This window comes from Balaenoptera physalus, assembly GCF_965194825.1.
Source record: "Balaenoptera physalus genome assembly, chromosome: 14".
In the NCBI taxonomy this organism is placed as follows: domain Eukaryota; kingdom Metazoa; phylum Chordata; class Mammalia; order Artiodactyla; family Balaenopteridae; genus Balaenoptera; species Balaenoptera physalus.
In genome coordinates, this window is record NC_138893.1 from 79,592,747 (window position 1) to 79,605,805 (window position 13,059).

General features: G+C 46.6%; 1 protein-coding gene across 2 annotated transcripts in view; it reads left to right on the plus strand.

Moving 5' to 3' along the window:
• Window positions 1-13,059, plus strand: part of POLR3A (RNA polymerase III subunit A) — a 50,101-nt gene that overhangs the window by 31,377 nt on the left and 5,665 nt on the right. Inside the window, exons 18-27 of one of the 2 annotated variants that reach the window (XM_082425671.1) lie at window positions 622-740; window positions 2,291-2,428; window positions 4,235-4,405; window positions 5,319-5,432; window positions 6,425-6,460; window positions 10,030-10,116; window positions 10,203-10,285; window positions 11,214-11,384; window positions 12,501-12,594; window positions 12,789-12,881. In XM_082425671.1, the coding sequence (XP_082281797.1) occupies window positions 622-740; window positions 2,291-2,428; window positions 4,235-4,405; window positions 5,319-5,432; window positions 6,425-6,460; window positions 10,030-10,116; window positions 10,203-10,285; window positions 11,214-11,384; window positions 12,501-12,594; window positions 12,789-12,881 (1,106 nt within the window). The remainder of the gene's footprint in view (window positions 1-621; window positions 741-2,290; window positions 2,429-4,234; window positions 4,406-5,318; window positions 5,433-6,424; window positions 6,461-10,029; window positions 10,117-10,202; window positions 10,286-11,213; window positions 11,385-12,500; window positions 12,595-12,788; window positions 12,882-13,059) is intronic. The other variant, XM_082425672.1, reaches the window with a different exon arrangement.

Consider the following 13,059-nt stretch of genomic DNA (forward strand, 5'->3'; position numbering starts at 1 on the left):
AAGAAAAGAAAGAAAACCTGCGGATTTTTAAAATGATGTATTTGATGATAATTAAGAACACTTAAATGTCATAGTTAGCCAGAACCTAAAAGCATTAGGTTTCATGATACTGCACTCAAATTCCGAACCTCCTGCTTTTCCTGTTTCTGTAAATTTTTGCCAGAATAAAGTCCAATCTCTTTAATCTTGCTGCCTTTCACCCCATATTCTCCTACTCCCTGCTCCTGGTACGTACCCCACACTCCTATCCTGTGTCTTTGCTTCCCACTCTCCCACCCACTTTGGAATTCCTCCCCCACGTCTTCTATGTCTAAGTCATAATGTCCTCCAGATGTCCAGCTGGTTGCCGCTGCCTTCTGGAAGACTCCCCTGGAAGTCTTTCCTCCAGCCACAAAGTGCTCATTCACCCCTGAGCAGCTCTAGCCCTGCTCGGCCTTTCTTGTGTTACTGACAGCTCTACCCTGTGTTACTCTAGTTCTGACTTTTACTGTCCCTAGACTATGAACTTGTTGAGGATAGGGGGCTGTGCCATGTACTCCTGTTTTATCCCACAGATCTGCTTGCACTTCATTTAATGTCATTTTGGTAAATGAATGTTACATTCCTGACCTGCTTCCCCAGGTTCCTTCATTAACATATCACAGATGATTGCCTGTGTGGGACAGCAAGCCATCAGTGGCTCTCGAGTGCCAGATGGCTTTGAAAACAGGTCCTTGCCTCACTTTGAAAAACACTCAAAGGTAAGCAGTAGCGGATGAGGCAGAACTTTGAAGGACAACCTTCAGCAGTGCAGAAGAGAGTCACGGAAGCTCTGGGGCTGCCAACCAAGGGGCTCCTGGAACTGGTGTATAAGGGTGGCGGCCGCTCAGGGTTATTCCCTCTGCAACCCAAACCTGAGTCCTGTAGAAGGAGCCTTGTTAAACTCAGAGCTGTATAACTTGAGTTTGGACCAAGAGGGAGGATTTCAGATTCCCATCCAACTTACCTTAAGTGTTCAAAATGTGTAGTTATCATAACATGTGCATTCAATCTGTATGCTTACTTGGGGGGCACTTACATAAAAGTATAAGGATTTTTAAACAGTGAACATGTAAAACGACCGGGAAATTCCAAGTTTTCCTCTCTGGAATTCTTAAACTCTGCTTGTAAATGACTCCTGGGTTCCATTGGCCCTCGTGGTCTAGACACTAGTGTCAGCAGAGCACAACTTAGAGCAGATATGGTCACTTAGTAAATTCTGGATGGAGTCAGCTGTTATTCGCACTGAAGCAGAGATGCCCCAGCTGCTCCTGCCCGGTGGAACTGTAGGATTTCTGTCCAGCCCCTCCTGGGGAGATAGGACTACTGTACTGAGAATGGACAGATATTCTCTGTATCAGGCGGCCTCAGGAACAACTCAGGTTCTCTGCCCAAGATCAGAAATCACTAGAGGTCAGGCAGCCAGCTGGTCACTGGAGAGGTACCTGACTATGCTTATCTGGCTCAGAGTCAGAGCCTGACCAATTTAGAAGAGATGCCAGGGATATCCAGTGCTAGACTTTGGAGTAGATGGTGCCTGCCTAGAAATGCCAGCTGCCCCTTAAATGAAACAGGGAAGCAGGAGGTTAGCCTGTTCATCTGAGTTGTCCTCCAAGGAACACAGACCTATCCAGATCAAAGGCCATTTGGCATTTCATATGGTGTTTTATATATGTTTGTTTCTTTTTACAGGTTTTTTTTTTTTTGAGATACATTTCATTTATCATAATATTCACCCATTTAAAGTGTAGAGTTCAGCAGCTTAGTATGTTCGCAGAGTTGTATGATCATCATCACAGTCTAATTTTAGAATATTTTCAACAGCCCAAAAATGAATCCCCATAAACATTAGCAGCACACGGTTATGTTTTGGAGGTGGACAGGTCTGGCCCACAGGAAGGGTGTCTTGGGAGGAGTCGTTTCCCAGGGCAGGGGCAAGCTGTCACAGTCAGCAGGGTGCCCTCTGAACCGAGGTTGGTAACTGCCTCCCTGGTCTAGGGGTAGCAGCCCAAGCTTTGGTTTCTCTGTCACGAGCCACCTGGCTGCCAGTGGCACCAGCACCAACCCTGGCTGGGGCCTCACCCTCCTTGTCTCTGGTAAGGATGGTCTGGGCTAAATTGTTTCTCCTTTAGGAAAGGGCATAAAACATGAGAGTGCATTGGCTGGGTATTTATAGTCTGAAGTTGAGGCATTTTCTGATTTGAATGGGCTTTGGAATTGTGGACCTTGAACTTTTTTGTTAGATTTTTCTTTTTTTCCTACCTCTCTTTAGCTCCCAGCTGCCAAAGGCTTTGTGGCTAACAGCTTTTATTCAGGTTTGACACCAACCGAGTTTTTCTTCCACACGATGGCTGGCCGGGAAGGTCTGGTTGACACAGCCGTGAAGACAGCTGAAACAGGATACATGCAGGTAACCTGAAGAAATGTAGGCCATTAGCAACGAAGCAGGATAGGGTCTGCAGATCTTGACTGCTGAGTGTTTGCTTATTTTGTACCTGAGCTCTAATTTATCCAGTCTTGGTATTTAAAAGGAAAAATTGAGAGATGTAGGGTACCCTAGAAATAAACAACATACAAAGGTAGTATGTTCCAGATCACACAATGTCCTTCGAATGATGAAGACCAGGCCGGAACCACATGTACCAAAGCATTGCTGGAGGAGAGCATGGACCCAAATGCATCCCAGAGCACGTCATCGAACCTCACTGAGCCTCTGATTCCTAATACACGGAGGTGGGGTGACAGTACCTACCTCGTGATTACAAATTGAGAGGACTCTGCTTCTCACTGTGCAACTATTTATATAACCCATTATTAATACCACTCTAAGAGACTCCAAGAACCTATTCCAGTGCCCGCAGGAGGGCTTGGACACACTTGGAGGGCTGGCTTTTTCTCCATTGTATGTACAGGTGTAAGATAGTAGTCTCCGGGGACAGGGCTGAGCTAGACACTCCTCTATGCCTGTGCTTCTCAGACTGCCGCAGAAGTACCCCTGATGGCAGAGGGGTGAAAACACATCCTACCTTGTTCCTCCATAAGACCACAAGGAAAGGATTTCTCACCAGTGTCTAATTCTCATTTCTACTCTGTACTCCATAATCTCTGTTTGTTTGTTTTTAATTTTTTGATGTATGTATCTACTTACAACACATGATGAAGTTAACAATCCAAGTTGCTAGGCCATGAACTGCTGTGGCTTTGTGTCCCTTTTCTCCCCACCGTGGATTGAGAAACACGGCCCTTTGCATTACTGGGAAACCAGGACTGATAAACCAGAGATGCGAATGAGTGAGCCAGAGCACACAATGATGAGGGCGAAATGGACCCGAGTCAGTACACACCTATTTCCATAACCTCGTCTGGACCTCCTGTAGCATTACTGATAACTGCTTCCCTTTTAATCATCTTTTGATGGGAAATTGCCCTTTAGCTTTGGAGTGTGCTGCTTTTGTCAGAAACCTAACAGCCTGTGAAATGCTTTTACCACTCTTGCCCAAATGTCTGTTGACTTTATTTTTTGTCTTCACCTTTTTTGAAGTGGAGAGTATGGCTTTCCCAGAGCAATGTGTTAGCCTAGAACAAATTAGTTGTGGCATGAGTGATTTTTGTTTTGAAGTTGCCTGGAGGAAGATTTCTTTCTTTTTAACTCCCTGAGCCCCCATCACATTGCTGGCTGGAGTGTTCTGCTGGTGGGAGGTTCTCCCTAAGCAGACTTGAGAAATCGCTGCTGCCTACTGGTTCAAACGCAATGCCATTCCTGTTCTCTCTTCTTCCCACTCTGTCCCAGAAGGTGGCCTGCACCTGATCCTCTGTAATTCATATTGAAGTCTACAGGGGTCCTGGATTAAGTTGTGTTTAGAAATGCAAAGCAATTGCATTAATTTATACCTTAGGGAGACAGAGGGAAGGCGAAGCAGCGTAGGAAAACAGTGTTTGCAGAGTCCTTCGGGGGTGTTGGGGTTTAAATTGCATGTATTCTAATACACTGGAGGCTGGAGTATATTCTAAATCCCACCGCACAGGCTAGTGAGGCCCTTGTGGGCCTGTTCTTGCAGTCAGGGGACTCTTTTTAAGGGATTTCTAATAAATTGTTTTTATGTGATTAAAACGCTGGTAACCTTGAAACTCAGAGTTGCAAATCTCAACCTCTTTATGCGTGAGTAGTCTTCTCAAAGCAGCTGAGCTTTTGTCTCCTCTCCTCCTTTTACTTTAGAGGAGGCTCGTAAAGTCCCTTGAAGATCTTTGCTCACAGTATGATTTGACAGTCCGAAGCTCTACAGGCGATATCATCCAGTTCATTTACGGGGGAGATGGCTTAGATCCTGCAGCCATGGAGGGAAAAGATGAACCCTTGGAGTTTAAAAGAGTTCTGGACAACATCAAAGTAAGATTTAGCATTATATCTGTCAGTGTTTTCAAGGCCAGTTCTTTAGAATGGAGGTGCCCTTTGGCATAGCACACAGTTAATGCTGTCATATCTACCCAACCACTGAGTTAGTATTTTTCTTTTTTGTGTTCCTTTGCATAATTTCCCCCAAGTATTAAAGGAAAAATAGTTTCTCAATTTCAAAGTCTAGTTATTGGTAGTAATCAAATGCCAATAGAAGAGGGCTTTGTCTTCTTGTCTGTATCTAGTAAAGTGTAATAGAGACGGTGTTAAAGCCATGGGTGTGGAGAAGCAGGCACATTTCACACACTTTAACTGGGGGTATAATTTAGAACAATCTTTTTGAGCGGTAGCTGGACAACACTGATCTGAATTTAAATGTGGGTGCCTTTGACCAACATTTAAGTTCCACTTATAGGAATTTGCCCTACAAAAATGATCTAAATGTGCCAAGAATGTTCTTCCAGAATTGTTTATAGCAGACACAGATCATCAGTGGAGGACAGGTCAAATACAGACTGGTCCGTCCGTTAGGGTGATGTGCAACCATTAAAACTTTAGGGGAAACCCCATGAGCTTGGAGGTGGGGGAATATTTTCACTCTTGAAATTTTGGGCTCTTTTTAAAAAACAACAATTTGTGATTTTAGTGCAAATCTGGGGTGGGGTGAAGGTTGGGGAGAAATGGCATGATACCCACTGAATAGCCCACAAGCCTTTGTATTAAGATGGAGTATCAGTTTATCCCGTTTTCACCTTCATATTAAAGGTAGAGTCTACAATTTGTTTTGAAAGAAAAAAAAAATCACAGGTTGCTAAAAGCTCACTCTGAGTGAGGTTGTTTTGTCTCTTGTAAATTCCTTCCTCCAATACTGCCCCCCACATCACTCTATTTCCTTTTGATACCCGAGGCCGTCTTCCCATGCCAGAGCGAGCCTGCTCTCAGTAAGAATGAGCTGCTCCTGACCGCTGAGTCCATCACGAAGAAGAATGAGTTTCTCTGCTGCCAGGACAGCTTCCTGCAGGTGAGCTCCGCGGGGGCCGTGCACCCGGCTCTGCCGTCACCAAGGAATTGTTCACCAAGTGCCAGCAGTGCAGTTTATAAGCTGGGTGGGTGTTTATGTAAGAGTGTTTCTTGTTAAAAAATTTAAGACTGGCCCAGGCAGAATCTCAGCAGTCAACATAAAGAATTTATCTCATGTCTTTCTTAGTTTGTCTTTTGCGCAAGTGTTTCCCTGGTAGAAGAAAAATGCTTTAGTTAGAGAACTGATTTTTTTTTTAACCCTGTCCCTGTCAACCCCCTACAACCCACATTTTCATCCTGTGGGCCATCTCCTTCCTCGGTTGTTCTGAATCCCAATCATTTGTAATAGTAGTAGCATTGTTTTAATGCCATTTATTGTGTCTTGTACAGTAAATGATGTCATAGCATTTACTTAATACCATTATCATTTTAAATTGTTTTTTTTCTTACTGTAACATGGGTTAGAAATGCACAGAGTCAGCCTTCCATTTTCTTCCAGGGACCTGTTACCTTGACATCCTCTTTAGGTTTTTTTTGGTTCATTTTTATTTCACTGACCTGCTCCTTCCTGTTTATAATCATGGTTATGATCAAAAGCAGCGTGGCCAAAACAAAAAGCAAAAGGATACAGGAATCAGTACCTGGTTCCCTTTGTGTACTGATTGGTGATTCAAATATAGCACAAATGTATCCCTTGAAGTATATCAAAAATAAAAATAGTAAAAAACGTAAATAAGAATGTTTTAGTTACAAGCGCTTCACTCCGTTCTTTCACATGACAAGATGTGAAAGGTGAAAAAGAGACTCTTCCAGATCTTAATATATTTAAAATTAAGAGTCTGACTAGGCTGAGTGCCTTTGTTTTGATTTTGGTTTGGTTTTTTCATAGCTTTTTTTTTCTTTTTTTTTTTTCTTAAGTAACAAATGAGAAGTGTGATTTCATTTTTCTTCACGATCATATTTACTTATTTATGTTTCTGTTTCTCCTTGAAGACCTTAACTGAGACAGGCTATGAGAAATATAACGAGGTAATGTGCTTAACGTGCTGTGGCTGCCGAGCGTGGAGGAGTAGTTCTGCTGCACCCCAGCTGTCTGCCAGGCCCGGGGACCACAGATTTCTGTCCCGGTTCTGGCAAACAGGACTTCCCTGTTCATCACCTTGGACTGGTCCTTTCTTGTCTTAGACGCGGTTTGACGGTAACCCCCTGACCAGCAGCACTTGTGGGTTCAGTGAGCACTTGTTCAGCCGTCCCCTCGTACTGTACGCCCCACAGATCACAGGGACACAGAGGTGATTGAACATGTCCTCGCCCTCCAGTGGCTCACAATCTGGGCTCAGATTGATTTGCCAAGAGGGTCCGAAATCCACTGGCCAGAGCAGATTTTTCTGAGCTGCTGAAATGTTGTCCGGCCATGGCCCGTGTCAGAGCTGAGGAGACAGAGGCAGCTTCTGGGTGGTGCTGAGCCCTGGCCCTGCCAGAGGCCGACAGCTGTGCTCACAGACGCACTGTGGACTGAGTGTGAGAGTTAGCTGCTGGTCAGTTGTGTGATTAACTGCCTGCCAGCTGCCGTGTTCTGAGTTCCTGTAGTATGCATGGGTTGGTCCAGTTGAATTCTTAGTAGCTTATTTCAGTTTTCATTTCCAAAAAGTGAGCTTTTTTCCTTTTAACCTAACTTCCAGAATATCTGCCCTAACTCTTGTGTAAGGGAAGTCATTCCTTTCAGCAAAGCCACCAGAAGCATGTCCACGTGGGTGGCAGCTGAAAACTGTCCTTTCCAGCACCTGAGCTGGGGAATGGTTTGAGGTGTGTGCTCTTGACTGCTCATGTGTGCGGAGTTTCTCACAGATGAAAACCCCCTGGTCTGCTTGGCCCTGGGCTCTGGCAATCGAACGGCAACATCTGGTTAGCCTGTGCCTTGAACACCTGGCAATCGAATGGCAACATCTGGTTCAAGAGGGCTTTCAGAAGTTCGCCCTAAAGGACACAACCACAGCTAGACAAGTAGGCTCAGGGAGGACGTCACCCATGTAAAGGAGGCTCTTAATACTGAATAATACAGGGGAAAAATTAAGTGGAAGTGGGTATTATCGCTTTTGAAGATTCACAGTTTTAGGCAGAGCCACACCAGGAGAGATTGTCCCACTGCCCTCTCCAGCTCTAATTTCCACCTGTGGTTTGTAATAACTAACTGTATCTGAAAACGTGGCCTCAAACCTGTAATTAATAAGTAAGCCTGGAGAGTTTCTCTTTAAAGAGTCTCTTGAGAATTTTCAAGTTCTTGTAAATTAGTAAAAGTCCTTTCTTAAATAAAAGTCTTTTCTGCATAGAATGATGGCTGAGCGGCATGGTAACCCTCCACGTATTTCCACGCTTTGTCAATGAGGAGAGTTGCCCAACAAGGACAGTCATGGGAAACCTGTGTTCATGAGCAAGGGGCAGCCAAGATGTGGTGGATTCCACCCACGTAGCCCCCTGATCACCTGGGCTCCTAGGAGACAGACTGAAATGCCCAGTGGGCAAAGATGACATTGCAGAAAACCCCTGCCCTGAGAGCAGACTGTGGAGAAGGCATTTGACTTTGTAGAGGGGCCTCTTGTCTTGGCCAAGCCCCTGACCTTAGTCAGCCCGAGTGGCCTCTGCTCTAGAGCGATGGGGCCAGTGCCCTGCCGCCCCAGAGGGAGAGCTTGCCAGGCTGGGCAGCAGCTGATGAAGAAGAGCTTGTGAACATGGACCATGTGGACCTCAGAAGTTTTAGTGGTTTGCTTTCAGCAAAGATAGTAACTAGAAATTGCTCGTTAGTCTATGGGAGGCTGAAGAGATTTATTTTTGCAGTGTTAGGATAAAACCTGGCTAGTTAAGTGTTAGGCTCTCTGTAGGTGCCTTATGGCAGCAAGCAGTCCCCAACTTCTTCAGCACCAGGGAGCAGTTTCGTGGAAGACAGTTTTTCCATGGACGGGGCTGGGGAGGTTCAGGCAGTAATGTGAGCGACGGGGGACAGCAGATGAAGCATCGCTCGCTCGCCCACCTGCCCGCCGCTCACCTCCTGCTGGGCGGCCTGGTTCCTAACAGGCCGCGCACTGGTAGTGGTCCGTGGCCCAAGGGTCGGGGACCCCTGCGTTAGAGGATTTTGTTTTTGCAAAAGTGGGCTTCTGTTCAGTCTGCTTTTTGAAACACTTGTTTCAGACAAAACTTGTGATGTTTTCGACTATGTGATATAGATTGAGCAGACTCTGGGCAGGCATGCTGGTCTTCCTGGGGCCCCTCAGCCGGCCTCGGAATCAAGAATCAAGACCTCATGAGGCTTTGCAGCCACTACAGCATGCATCCAGTCCTCGGGCCCGCCCACTGGTCCGTCCGGGTGTGTGGATCCGCCCTCAGCCTGCCGCGCGGAGCAGCTGGGCGCCGGTAGTTGGCCAGAGTGCCCGCACAATTTGTCCGAAACCACTGAGGGGAATTATATTCCCCTGAGGGCTGCTGAGGGGAAGTGCAGTCTCTCCACCCTTTCCCATACTCTCAACAACGCCCCTGGATCAAACCAGAGCGGCCGATGAGCAGCCTGTGAAGGACACTGCTACTGCACCGGGTGTGCCCTCAGCTCACCTGAGAAGTGCTCTAAGAGTCAGTCCCACGCTGCTGGCCCCCTGGCAGCAGGACGTGGATGGGTGTGCTTCGTGAAAGCGTACCATACCCTCCGTGAGAACTCCCCGAGAGGAGATGCTAGCTGATCCTGGTTCTAGGAGTGACCTTGAGGCTGGGTTTATTTCACAGACACACTATAAATTGTAAAGCAGATGGGTTTTCCCCTCAGAGCAGTTTCCAGAAAACTTAGGCCTGTCGTCTCTAGCCGTGCCCTCTGGATCCTGCACATGATGTGCTTTTCCCCTTTTTCTTGCTCCATTTTGTCATCGTCCCGGGGCGTAGAGTGCTGTTCTTAAGTACAGTGGGAACAGCAGATATGCCGATGTTTCATTTCCAGCTTGGAGAGTGGTGTCCTGGAGACCTTACGAAGTTCTGACTGTGTGGGGGAAGGGAGCATGATGGGGGACCAGTGCAGAGCTGAGGGTCAGAGACAAAGCTGGGACTTGGGAGTGTTTCCTTTGAAATGAAGGCAAGTGTTTGAAATGTACATAGTGTCTACAAAACCATACTTCGTAGTATTTAAATTGACCAGCACAACTGCAGAAGAAACCTCAAAAAGTTATCAGTCTAGAGACTAAAAGTACAAGTGGTTCAATTGTACTTACTCTGGGCTGCGTGAATGTGGGCAGCAGGGTGTGCCAGGGGAGAGAAGAGAAGGCGGCAAGTGGGAAGGGCTGTCCTGCCGTCACTCTATACATATGAAGCATCATCAGAGTAAAAAGGCCTTAGAAACACTAAACCAATGAATGATGTGTCCGGGGTGTGGATGGTGTGTCGTGTTCCTTGGAAAAACATTTTGTAATAGAACCTGTATCCATTTCGTACCCTTTACAGTGTCATATTTAGCTGCCACTAAAATAGGATGGACTCGTCACGTTACTGAAGTTTACAAAACGAATCATGTCATCCAGATTGCTGAGAAATATGTATCTGATGTTTGTTGTGTAATCTTTCAGGAGATAAAAAAATTTATTAAGGAGGTTTCTGAGAAGATCAAGAAAACCCGAGATAAATATGGCATCAACGATAACGGCACAACAGAGGTAACGGCCCTCCCAGATGTGTCAGGACATGGAGGTATTTTCCACTGCTGCCAGCCCTGACTCATACTTGGCTTTTTTCCTTCCAGCCCCGGGTGCTGTACCAGTTGGACCGGATCACCCCCACCCAAATAGAAAAGTTTCTGGAGACGTGTAGGGACAAGTACATGAGGTAAGGATGCTAACTGTCTTAGACTGCCCGGCAGTCACGTGGGTCTCTTGTATGCTTCCTGTTTCCCCAGGAAACAAAATCATGCGCCCACACCGCTTACTGACTGCCAGCATTGAGCAGGTTCTGTCACCTCTTCCCTAGGGACTCCAGTGGCTAGACAGGCTGGGTGCTCCAAGATGTGGAAATAATTGCAAAGAAATTTCCTACTGCCCTCTCTCCGCAGAGAAACTACTGATATATTTGGCAATTGCCAGCTGCTCTGTCCACCTTCAGTACCATTTGTTAGCAGAGCTCTTAGATCCTCTCCAGTCATCCCACGCTGACCACCGGTAGCCACGCGGTATTCACTGTCGTCATCGGACCCCTCTGAGCATCACGTCGCCGCATCTGCACCTGTAACTGATTTGTGCCGGGTGCTTCCTCGATCACAAGCCTAGCCTGGGTCCTTGCCAATTCCTTCCTGGCCCTGATGGCATCTGTATTTTTTCTGTTGAAAGGAGATAATCAGAAGCCTCCCCAGCAGTTTTTGGTTTTGTGTTTTTTGGCCCCTTTTTCTTTTTCCCCCTCACATCGTGAGGCTTGCAGGATCTTACTTCCAGTTCCCCAACCAGGGATTGAACCTGGGCCCACCCAGGCCCTGGCAGTGAAAGTTCAGAGTCCTAACCACTGGACTGCCAGGGAATTCCCTGGTTTTGTCTTTTTAATTGAAGTATAGTTGATCTACAACACTGTGCAAGTTCCAGGTGCACAACATAGCGATTCGATATTTCTATATATTGCAAAAGGATCACCACGATAAGCCTAGTTTACCATCTGCCACCATACAAAGATATTATATCATTATTGTCTGTATTTCCCATGCTGTACATTTCATCCCCGTCTCCTTAGCAGTTTTACTGGACTTTTCATCCCTACCTTGTCCTTTCAGGGCACAGATGGAGCCAGGTTCTGCGGTGGGCGCACTCTGTGCCCAGAGCATTGGTGAGCCGGGTACCCAGATGACCCTGAAGACTTTCCACTTCGCGGGCGTGGCCTCCATGAACATCACCCTGGGTGTGCCCCGCATCAAAGAGATCATCAACGCTTCCAAAGCCATCAGGTACCCGCATCCGTGTCCCTCTTGTTCTCACACTCACCTGTCATGATCCTTGAGAAACAGTGTTTCTCTTGGGGGTGTGTGTGTGTGTGTGTGTGTGTGTGTGTGTGTGTGTGAGAGAGAGAGACAGAGACAGATGCTAGCGGGCAGTTTCTCAAACTCCGGAGTGACGCGTGCTTGTGTTAATCATATCTTGCCTTTTAAAAAACCCAGACTGGAAAAAAATAAGTCCAAACTGGATAGAGTCAAAATTGATGCAATGGTTCTTTATGGCCACAAGTCACATGAAAGAGAGAAACCTAAAAAAAATGCCTGGAAAAATTGGAACCATGTGTCAGTGTAGATTTCATCCTTTTGGTGTCATTATTCCCAGCCTCACTAGGCCTGACTGACGTGTCTACCACTTGAGCTATGGTCATATGCTGTGACACACTCCCTGTCCGCCCACACCCCCGCCCCGGTGATTTCATGATAGGATTTGTGGGTGATGTGAGACTAGGAAAGATAGAAATACCTTATAGCGCATTCAGTGACAAAATCACGTTTCACCTCTGATCTGAGTCTAACGAAATGACAGTATAACATTAAATGAAAGAAAGCTGTACTTGGTTCTAGAACAGCACCTGTAGACGTCCAGGGTGGCAGGAGTTCTGCCTACCTCCTCTAGGTTGGTCAGATCTCCCAGGAATGTGCGTTTGGGGGATGCCGTCCAGGACAGCGAGGATGGAAGCTCCTAGCTGGTGGCTGGAGGAGCTGGAGGTGTCCTGAAGAGGAGATTGTAGGGGTGGCAGTGGAAGTGGAGGAAGCTGCAGTACACGAAGGGTCAGTTTACTCAGGGAACAGAACTGAAATAGCTACTCATTAGGACCAAAGAGGAAAAGGTAGGTTCGCTTGGCCAGGAAGAATGTTGTGAAAGTCACTCAGTGACTGATCGAGTGGGCTGCCTCATGAGCACGTGTATGTGAAGCCCTCAGTGGCATGCCTGACTCCAGTAAGCGCTCAGTAAATTGCAGTTGCTGTTAACATGACGACTGCAAGTGGTACCCGGGCTTAACAAAGCGGCGGTCTTCAAGCAGCCTCATTCCTTGTGCTGTCATCATTTGCCCTTGCTTCCCACAGCACTCCAATCATCACAGCACAGCTGGACAAGGACGACGATGCAGATTATGCTCGCCTTGTGAAAGGGAGAATTGAGAAGACCCTCTTGGGAGAGGTAAGAAGAAATCCCTCTTAATAATAAGAAAACCAAACCAGCAGCGTTGCCAGTAAGCGTAAGAACCACTTGTAGTGCATTTGCTAGTCAGTGTGTCCACACTGCTCTGTATCCTTAAAAAAACAGAGTGAGCCTTGTATGCTCTGAGGGAAGGGAAAGTGACTGATGAACATTCTGATCTTTTGACACCACAGATTTCAGAGTACATTGAAGAAGTGTTTCTTCCTGACGATTGCTTTATTCTTGTCAAGCTCTCCCTGGAACGGATCAGACTTCTGAGGCTGGAAGTGAGTCATGTAATTAAATGCGTGGAGGAAGTCATCCTCTTTTAGCCCCAAGATAGGCGCTGATAAACTAGGGCAAGAGCTACGCAAGGCACAGGAAACCCTGCAGAGGCTTTCACTCAGTGTCTGTTCTGTGAGTCTGTTGTACCTTCACATTTTCTCTCTACACCTGACCCCAGCA